At 34.6% G+C, this 10,060-nt stretch overlaps 2 protein-coding genes and 1 non-coding gene across 4 annotated transcripts; 2 read left to right on the top strand and 1 right to left on the bottom strand.

The window, feature by feature from the left end:
• Positions 1-2,841: 2,841 nt before the first annotated feature.
• On the top strand, positions 2,842-3,294 carry LOC142162650 (copper transporter 5). The gene has a single exon (XM_075219047.1). The coding sequence runs from the start codon at positions 2,842-2,844 to the stop codon at positions 3,292-3,294; it is 453 nt and encodes a 150-aa protein (XP_075075148.1).
• A 1,379-nt stretch (positions 3,295-4,673) lies between these two features.
• Positions 4,674-9,597, bottom strand: LOC107802730 (G-protein coupled receptor 1). 2 transcript variants are annotated; one of them, XR_001651876.2, is made up of 10 exons: positions 9,304-9,597; positions 7,729-7,760; positions 7,454-7,623; positions 7,239-7,342; positions 6,640-6,741; positions 6,462-6,518; positions 6,186-6,329; positions 5,643-5,713; positions 5,039-5,259; positions 4,674-4,869 (listed from the first exon to the last, which is right to left on the bottom strand). XR_001651876.2 is itself a non-coding variant. In XM_016626281.2 (9 exons), the coding sequence occupies exons 1-9, from the start codon at positions 9,484-9,486 to the stop codon at positions 5,157-5,159; spliced, it is 966 nt and encodes a 321-aa protein (XP_016481767.2). In that variant the 5' UTR covers positions 9,487-9,597; the 3' UTR covers positions 4,674-5,156. The 2 variants fall into 2 exon arrangements, 1 of the variants encoding a protein (XP_016481767.2); XM_016626281.2 differs by having other exon boundaries at positions 4,674-5,259.
• A 92-nt stretch (positions 9,598-9,689) lies between these two features.
• Positions 9,690-9,771, top strand: TRNAS-GCU (transfer RNA serine (anticodon GCU)). The gene has a single exon. It is a non-coding gene; the product is annotated as a tRNA-Ser (tRNA).
• The last annotated feature ends 289 nt before the right edge of the window (positions 9,772-10,060 follow it).

A 10,060-nucleotide genomic window follows, 5' to 3' on the forward strand; every position in this document is an offset into this window, starting at 1 on the left:
TCGGATATACATCTATTCGGGTCTCCCGATAACGGATTTTCAATGAAGTCTTCAGCTTCTTCAACTAGTACTGCCACTGAGAGAATGGTCTCCGGCGGATCACCGGCGGCGAGATGCCACTGAATTTCTACTCGTGCTGTTAACATATAAAGAGACATATTTGGGAAAAAGGTCAAAAATCTTTGGTTAATTTCTTTATCTATGGTTGGGGTAAAAAAATATAAACTTTGCTAAAGGAAAATCTATAGCAAAGTAATCATGAAGTCAAATATTATGGGTATTTGTTGATAGTAACAAGAGGGTTAATTTCCTTTTTAATATTTTCTTTGTTAATTTCATAGTTTTAAGATTGGCGGAAGTAAGTGTAAGAATAACCCAAAAGGGATCTTACACTTATTGTCATATTCTTATGTGAAAATTCAAAATGTATATATTATATGGGTAATGAATTAGTGTTTGTTTCATAATTAAGTTGTCTGATTGATTCTAGATATGTGTTTTTCATGTGAAATTTAATTAGTGTTTGTGTGATAAGTTTTTCATAATTACTGGCTAGAAAAGCCAGCTTAATTTTATTTCTCTCTCTAATTGGTATGAATTTTTCAACAATTTATGTTCTTGATTCCAAAAGTCGTTTCTCCCCTTGTAAAATACTAAGTAAAAGGCTGTCATCTTTAAAAAATTGAAAAGAAAGTAAAGAAAATTTAGTATTCATGTTTAGCTAATTTATTTTCTGGAAATTTTTTGTTATAGATCCTTAAGGGTTTAGGCAATTATAGAGAGAAATAAGTGGTAGGAGGAGGTACAATGAGGTTGGAGTGGTGAAGTGACATTGCCACGTGACATTTACATCATCAAAAAATCATGTCATGTGTGATAATGCTTGACATGGTGGACAATTTAACGGACTAAGGGTATTTTTGCACCAATTTTATAACGTCAGGGGCTATAGTAGACCAATAGTATACCGAAGGGTATACGTGATCCTTTTCACATAATAAAGGAATATTTTTGACCCTTTTTCCGTAATTTAATTAATAAAATTGAATTCTTAAAATTTGTGAAGGTTATGTAAAAAAAGAAAAGTGTAACTTATGACCACAATGTATATTTTGTAGACATATGATTAAGATGACTTGTAACAACATGTAATTAACTCTATGATACTTCTAATTTAGTAACCTAAAAAATAAAATAATTAACTTGCAGTAATCAATTAAAAATACACTCATATTGTAAAAAGTTTTCACAATATTGTTCAGTGTGGTACGATATCCCATATTATAGTTTTCTCCACTATTCGCATCACCTCTCCCTCATCCTCATAGCAGAGAATACTTAGATGTGCCGAATCAATCGCTTGCCGAATCACCAGTCGTCGACGGGCTAACTCTCATATCGCAGCCGGTTCTTATTACATTTACCAAGATAGTCTTGCTCGCTCTTGAACTCTGTGGCGAGATCAGTCACCCCCTCCGAGTCTAAGCTCTGCTTGAGCGTAGTCAGCCAGCTTCGTGACTTTGCTTAGCTTCCAACAATTGCTTTCTCTGATAGGGGCTTGCTTCTTTTAGCTCCGCCCAAGGCCGGCTCAACAAAATCGGGGGCCAAAGCCAAACATCATCGAGGGGCCCTAACTTTTAAAAAAAAATTAAAAAAAGGAAAGATCGTCATATATATTTTTATTTAAGTCTACTTTTCTAGCCTTTTTAGATACAAAATCATTAATTATTATCTTATAATCAATTTGTTCTACTAATTCCTTTTGAATTGATGATATAGCTAATCCATTTAATTTTAGTTTTGAAAAACTTCTTCCAGTTGAGGCAACAATTACATGAATTGTTAACATTATACTATAAGCCATATATGTATTTGGAAATGAATTTATTTTTTTATTTGATTTATTTTGATTAGATCATTATCTTCTACTTTTATTATTTCTCTTAATACTTTTAATTCAAAAAATAAATCTAAACCATCAGAATAACTATTATGTGTTAAAGAAAATTCAAGGTTAAGATAATGCCTTTTCAATTTCTCATCATCTAGTGATCTTATTTTTTTTTACCACTATATAAGAACCAAAAATTACTGGGATGTTGTTGTATATAAGAACCAAAAATATTTTTATATGTATAATTTTTTTAAAAAATAATATATAAAATGCATTTTTTTTTAAAAATGAGATCCCCAAAAAATTAGGGCCCTAAGTCATTGTTTTAGTGGCCTTATGGTTGAGCTGACCCTGGCTCCGCCCAATCTATATAAGGTGCTGCTCACTTTCTCTCAGCCACTAATGACTTATGTAGTGGTCGGCATTCCTATGTGCTCCTCCTTGCCACTACTTAAGAATCCAAAGGTCACTGTGAGAATTCGAGATCTTGTAAACTACTACTAAAAACTAACTTTATTTTTGTTTTGTTTGTGGACAAACGATAAAATATTAAGTATGCAAAAGAAATGCAATATTTTTTAATGCAATTTTTCTTGGACTTTAAAATGAAAGTGTTTATTCAATATAAAATCGAAGACGTACTTGGGACAAAGATAACTAGTAGTACAACTTTATAGGATAGACATAAACTATTGTCCTAAAACGTACAGTACAAGGCAAATGAATAGTACAATTTAAACTAAACAAACCAATCTCCTCACCTTCTCATCATTCTCACTCCAACACCCTCCCTCCTGCCCTCCCCCCCCCCCCCCGCCAAAAAAACAACAACAAATTCAAAGGTCCATACTTTTCCAACAAATCAACCCATCATCTTCCTAAAAAACCCCACCTCAAAACTCCTTCTCTTCCGATCACAATTCCAAAAACTCAAAATCAAAGCAAAAATGATGCACATGACCTTTTACTGGGGTAACAAAGTGACCCTTTTGTTCGATTTTTGGAAAACCGATTCTTGGTCAAGCTATGCCCTCGCTTTACTCGCTTGTTTCATCGTCTCCGTTTTTTACCAGTACATGGAAGATCGCCGTCAGCGATTCAAGATTCTGTCTTCAAATTCCAAGAAAAACTACCCTCCGCCGTCGTCCAACGCCGCCGTGAATACACCTCTTCTTTACTCTTTTCCGACCGTCGGCGGTGTGTGGAATTCGGCGAGATTTGCTACGGCGATTCTATTTGGGATTAATTCGGCGATTGGGTATATGCTTATGTTAGCTATTATGTCATTTAACGGCGGCGTTTTTGTTGCCGTGGTTTTGGGTCTGTCGATCGGATATTTGCTTTTTAGGACCGGTGAAGAGGATGTTGTGGTCGTTGATAATCCATGTGCCTGTGCTTGAAACTTTCTGAATTTTAATGTTACTTGTAATGGGTTTGGTTCTTGTTTTACCCATAGAAATTATATGGAAGAATGATAATGGAGATGTTTTTTTTTTTTTTTTTTGGGGTTTTAGATTGTTGGATCTGTGGTTTGTAAACCTGTTGATCTTTTTCATTTCCTTCTGTTGTTGTGTATTTCTGGATCTGAATACTATAAATTTACATTTCTCCATTTTCATTATTATTGTTGTCCCAAATTTTTGTCTCATTTAGGGGTGGTTGCTTTAAAATTTTGATTTTTTTTTTTTTAATTTTAGCAAAATGTTTTCAACCAGCTACTAAGAAAGAAAAGTTTTTATCTTTTTGCATAAATCGAAACACTATTTAAAAATATTTTTATTAAAACAGTTTCTAAAAAAATTTGAAAATATTTGCTAAAAATATTCTTGAAAATTTTGAGGCAAACTCCACCGCTAGCTGGCTTCAATAGGAATTGAAGGTTCTGTTACTATATAAGTAAAATCTGTTTTTGCTATTTTACTTGATAATGCCATAACAGTTGAATTTTCTGTGCATTTACTGAGAAAGAGATACAACCAATCATTATACATATTAAAAACAGCAATAATGACAAACCAACCAACTGTTGTTTGGCTTCTGGAATTTTTTTTAACACCAATGCGAAGTGATCTGAATGGAAAAATTGTAGAGTGATTTTTATTTGGATGGACAAAAATGAGAAGCATGACAGAACTGCAAATAATACTTTTCCCCGTTAGTAATTAGTAATTACCGCATGGACAAACTTTTGATGTGTGATTTTTCTGGGTATATTACCCCACTTGGCGAGTGGGGTGGGGCTATAATATGAGTAGAATAATTCCCATAAAAAGAATATAATTTTCCAATAAGAAGAAAACAGTAATGACTAACAGGTTCAGTTTTATATTTCAAGATTGGACGAGAAAGAAATGTTAGTTGTAATCCTCCAACACATTATTATTATTATGTTTTTTATTACGAGTTTTCAAAATTTAAAATACCAGAAATTTATAATTTTTTTAGTTTTGTTACTAAATAAGAAGAGTTCATTTACAGTATAATTTTAAGAAATAAATATTTACCCGCAGATCAAAACAAATTGCTCTCGCTTTCCCAGTCTCCATATTGCTTTTAGAATGAGTAATCTTGTACTAATTGAAGTCCAATATCTTTTAGAAATTTCAGTCTGAAAAGACATTCTTTTTTTGACGATTGGTTGCAGTGACACGATACTTATATGCTGAAGAATAAAAAGAAAGGCTTTATGCAAAAATTCTTTGAGAATTTGATTGCAACAAGTCAGGCAAGTTGCTAATATTCCTCAACCACGACCTACATCGTTCACATCATCAAGAGATTCATAAATGAAATTAGTAATTTCAAAACAAGCATTGGCAGTAAATAACAAAGCACTAGTTCTTTTTCTTTCAGGGTACATCAGAAACAAATATTCAGCCTTGTCTAAAATTGAAGGCTTCATACGCAAATCATATGTCATGTGTCTTCTGCTGATCATACTGAAATCGCTTGGGTCAATTTCCTGGAGTATATTACTGATGCAACAATCAGAAGACAGCATTAAGGTTAAAAGAATGATACATACTCCCCAACTTATCAACAAAACAACTTTGGCACTAATGTAGACTCAGAAATCAGGGAGAAGCGACCAAGCATTAAGCAAATGGAGCAAGCAGATTTGGTGGAAGGTTCTGAGCCTAAAACCTGGGTTCGAGCAATGGAGCTGTCACAATGCAATTGTCAATTGTCAAGCTGGTCCAATGAGGGAAGTGGTGGCAGAAGCACTGGGATGAATGTACAAGCACAAAATTCTACTAATTGCTTATTGCTGATCTTGAATCTTTAGTGAGACTAATTCACTATCCTGCTGTTGGCCTCTTGACCTCGAGCTCTTTGGAATCCATCTTTGAAAACATTCTGGTAATCTGGAAAAGGTCACACACATATTGAACCACAAACCTATGAGTAAACACATGAAGGTGATTTGAGCAAATAAACATACAGTTAGATACTACTGTAGATATTCATCTTCAGACAAGGAAAACTCTATCAAAATATTGAGCAGAAAACACAAACGATCTTGACAAGTTATAATCTCTTGAAACCAAATGTTACTAAGAGATAAAAGTGCATACTGGCTTTGGTACTGCCATTTCGGTTCCCCCATCACACAGTAATACCCAAGAGAGAGAAAAAGAAAAAAGGGAAGCAAAGATGTATGGGGGCAAATAGGGTCTATACCATTTAATGTTGCAAAAAACTGAACGCAAAACGAATAGTATAATACAGAAAGAACTGGAGGACTTACAGATCCAATCTCTCATAAATTGCTCTACGGACTGAGCTGTTAAGACCATATGCTATTGAGTTAAAGAGACCCTAAACAAAGCATAGAAGATTTGTCAAGAAAGAACATGTCAATACTTCGAGTCCAACTTGTTATAAGGAAGAGTGGAACAAAACTAAACATCAGCATAAAATCAGAGATAACTTCATATCCACCAAGAATCCTAACTCATAAACATTGGCACTCAGACCAAACTAATCAGCTTTCGGTTAACAAAATAATCAGTTTAAAATTCACCATCTAGTTGTAGCAAATACTTAGTGGCATTACTCTTGAAATTCTGTTTATTGTGGAAGTGGAGGATCTAAAGCATTCTTTCCAGAGAGAATTTGTTTGTTAGTACTAGTTTACAAAGAGGTATATGACTGCCTGCAATCTATCTGATGTACAATAAGGACATAAAATACTCATTTGAGGAGTGTAACAGTTCCCTCTGTACAGCTTCCACAACCACATGAGAGAGAAGAGAAAAGAGAGAATTCATCAAGAGATAGTAGGGTTTACCATGAGCTGAGCCATTACAACGTCAAGAACAGAAAGCCAAAATATCTTATGACCTGGTTCAATAAAATCATGTATACGGTTGATTGTGCCGAAAAACCATGATCCTATAAGAATGAGGGGATAGTAACCCCAACGATTTAGTGCCTGCAAGATGTCCAACAGCGTAACAGTTGATAAACAGAGCATATAACAAGAAAAGTAAATGAGACGGCTCTGCCCCATACTCAAAGATATTATTTTGATTTACTTTCACTTAGCAGAGGAAGCTCTGTGTACCTTCTTATCTGACCGAGGATCTGGTTGGTATGACCTCTCTGACATGCCCACTGCCATCTGGAATATTAGAAGAAGAATCAGCATACTTGAAATGAAACAACTATCTTCAGAACCCAATTTTTCATGAACGATACAAGGAATCATAAATTATTAAGGGCAAAGACAACGAGTAACATACACGAGTTGCGTTGTTTAGCATCCGTATTACTTGAAAATAGGTGACACCATTAAAAAGAATGGCACCCCAAAGAGGTGCATAAAATGTGATGAAGTGGGTAACCTGCAGTAAAGAACATGGCAAAGTTAATTTGATAAAAGCTCTTTCAAGCTAAAAGAGAATATAATAGCCCAAACAACTGAAATACGACCATCTATCTGTACTGTTTTACCAAAATCAGAAGTCTTTTTTCCTTAAAAAGGAACAACAACAACAACATACCCAGTGTGTTCCCACAAGTGGAGGGTAATATGTACGAAGACGGGAAGACTTTACCCCTATCTTGTGATTCCTTTAAAAGGAAAATGAATTAAAATAAGTGATTAAATGTGAGAACTCCTTTGCCAATCAACAATCAATTACATCGTGCATTTCTTTATGATGTCAACTTTATTCATGAAAGTAATAGAAATCCATCCCATAAAGTTTTCAGTATTTCAAAACTATCACAATTTTTGAAGCTCATAAACTACGGAAATGACATTCAAATAAAATTCAATAGACATTACCATGAAAAATGCAAAGCAGATACCTAGAGATTATGACCACTAAATACTTGCCTTTCCTGCATGTCCTGTTTGTGCCCAACACCAAGTGCCTAACCGACTTAGATGCTCATGATTATTGGCAATTGATCGTATAACTGTCATTACTCCTGAAGTTCCTGGGAGAAGCATCAGTATTAAACAAGATGGTTTATGCATTCAGAAACAGAGAAAGGAACCATAGTAACCAATTATAGAAGCCAATTTGTTGTCTCTGATAAAAAAGATACCCCAAACGAATAAATGAAACATAGGCTCCAAATCTTCAACATCTGTCTTATGCCTAACAACTGTTCGGTGAAGAGTAAAGGCAATTGTTGTAGTCCACAAGAAAGAGGCTAGGCAGAAGAAATGTGTTGTATAGCCTTGAGCATAACAGAAGAACCCCTTGGAAGGATCCCTACATGACCAAAAGAACTCACAGTTAACAGTGAAGAAGAACCATTTAGAATGACAATTCCCTGTGGCCTGCTACAAGTAACTTATAGAAGAGAGGTGGCCATACCCAATTATGCTGAAGAAACTGCAGCACATGTCCTGCACTCAAATGAATTAAAAGAAGTCTTCAAATGAGAGAAACTTAAACCATATAGAGCAGAAATCACTAAAGCAACGACTACGTATGACAGATTGCAAGTCATAATAAAAAAAGGAACATTTGAGTATTCAATCTTCTTGATAGGCACACACCATTAGTTAATAATACATTATCTAAAATCATACACATGATTACCACTTATGCTCTTATAGTAGATGCATTTTTTCTTCCTATTCTTCCCTTCTATTGATTGGAATACTTCGCATTAGCCCTTCGGTTTGAGTAAACACAGCAACAATCTCCTTTTAATATATTAACCAAGAAATAAAAACTAAACTTAAAACAGAGTAAATTCAGCAACCTCTAATCTGGACTCCTACCGAAATAAATTGCTCAGAGATATAATATTATCCAGGGATATGAGATAACAGCTTGATTGATTTTAAGCTGTTTAAGCTACAATTTCAAGACACAAAGTCAACTTCATTTCCATTAGAACTACTAGCTCAGTAACTAAAATTCTAATCCCCGCTGCAGCTACATCAATTTGATCAACGATCTAAATTGAATTCAGATTAATTTCAGTGTAGCTACAGTGGGAGAGAGACCACGAGATTCTGGGAACAGTGCAGTCACAAATCACAATAACTAATCCAAAATAACCAATATGCATATAAACTTTTTTCTTGTTTTTTCATTTTCTTTTAACTTTGCGAAGCGTCATCTTTTTTTCTTTTTCATTTACAAGAAACTTCCGCATTACTTGCCAAATAAAATGATCCCTTGTATCAAAGCTTTGAGAAGCCCAAGCAGATGGGACAACTACTTGTATGGAGTTACAATCTATTTGTAAAAGATACAGTCAACAGCATTTACATTAGAGCTACTAGCTCATCTATGCAAGTTCTCATCCAATTGAGCTACATACATTTGATCCAACAATTGAATTACCCACGGTGGGACAGTGAGAGATGTACCAATATTGGAACAGTCACAATACTAATTGTAGAGAACCAACATGGATAGCAACTTCTTCTTTTTCTATTTTTTTATAACCATGGTGTTCCGTGCAGCTTGCGTGCACCTCGACTAAAGATATCAACTTCTTTCATGTTCTTTCTTCTTTCTCTCTTCTTTTTACCTTCTTTCTTTTATATGTACTTTCAAGTACTTTGTTTCATTGTTTTATTCTTTTGTATTTAAGCCCACCCGCGATAAGAAAATTTTCCATAGCTTGCGTCATTAGGTACTTTATTTAAAAATGAAGAAGTATTTTGACTATTCAATTGCATTTCCATTCCAAACCTCCAAGCTCACTGAATCAAACTCCTGATCTACTACATCTACACATTTTACTCGATTCAATGAAAAAAAAACGTAAACTAAATTACTTCAAATATAGCCACATTTTGAGGAAGAAAAATGTAAAATGCAATTTTACAATAATTGACTAGCTCTCGGTAAATTTATCAAAAATTAAACTAACCCTAAGAATTGAGAAAGAAGAGAGAGTAGACAAAAGGTGAAAGCAAATTTACTGACGGATAAAGCGAGGTAGAAGACAAGCTTGAAGGAGAACTTGCGGAGCTCTTTGAATAGCAAATAACAGAGCACTATGAATCCGGAACCGACCAATGATAGACTTGATGCTCCGCTGTTCACTGCCGTCAGTACTTGTCGTTCTGCCACCGTCAAATTCCCCATCACTGCTTTAACTGTCGCCATTTTTCAAGCTTCTGATTATACTTTGAAACCACAAATATCGCGTTATGATTCGTTGTGTTGATCGGTAAAAGCTTGGGATCGAAGAATGCAAAAGGAAGTTTTCTGCTGGAAAGCAATATGAAGTCCAAGGGCTTTTCCTGGAATATGCCAATTCAACGACTGCTACGATTATATAAAATCATATGCTTTACATGTCAGTAAGCGTCGCTTTGGCCGAGTGGTTAAGGCGTGTGCCTGCTAAGTACATGGGGTTTCCCCGCGAGAGTTCGAATCTCTCAGGCGACGTCCTTCATTTTGCCTTTTCTGGGTTATATGTTTTTGTTTTAGCATTTCCCTTTTTATGATTATGATATCATTTTAATAATTTATTAGTAGCTCATAAGTTGTAAATATGAACAAATTGACCCATCAAAATTCTGGACTAAAGTAGTGCAACTCTTGGGTTTATTCTCAACCTTATATTTTGGGCTAAAACTAGAAACAAAGAACAAGAGAAATGGATAGAGAGAGAAACTTGTTGACCTAATTGTAACAAAAAAAATTATCAAATTTAGTGGTTTTGACTTGTCTAAAC

This window comes from Nicotiana tabacum, chromosome 1 (genome assembly GCF_000715075.1).
Source record: "Nicotiana tabacum cultivar K326 chromosome 1, ASM71507v2, whole genome shotgun sequence".
Lineage (NCBI taxonomy): Eukaryota > Viridiplantae > Streptophyta > Magnoliopsida > Solanales > Solanaceae > Nicotiana > Nicotiana tabacum.

Excerpts from the sequence above, each read along its gene's own strand:
- LOC142162650 (XM_075219047.1), top strand. The coding sequence starts at position 2,842 with ATGATGCACATGACCTTTTACTGGGGTAACAAAGTGACCCTTTTGTTC.
- LOC107802730 (XM_016626281.2), bottom strand. The coding sequence starts at position 9,486 with ATGGCGACAGTTAAAGCAGTGATGGGGAATTTGACGGTGGCAGAACGA. Across the intron at positions 7,624-7,728 it reads AGTTTCTTCAGCATAATTGG|GGATCCTTCCAAGGGGTTCT; the intron begins GTATGGCCACCT and ends TTGGTCATGTAG. Across the intron at positions 6,330-6,461 it reads ATCCTCGGTCAGATAAGAAG|GCACTAAATCGTTGGGGTTA; the intron begins GTACACAGAGCT and ends GACATCTTGCAG.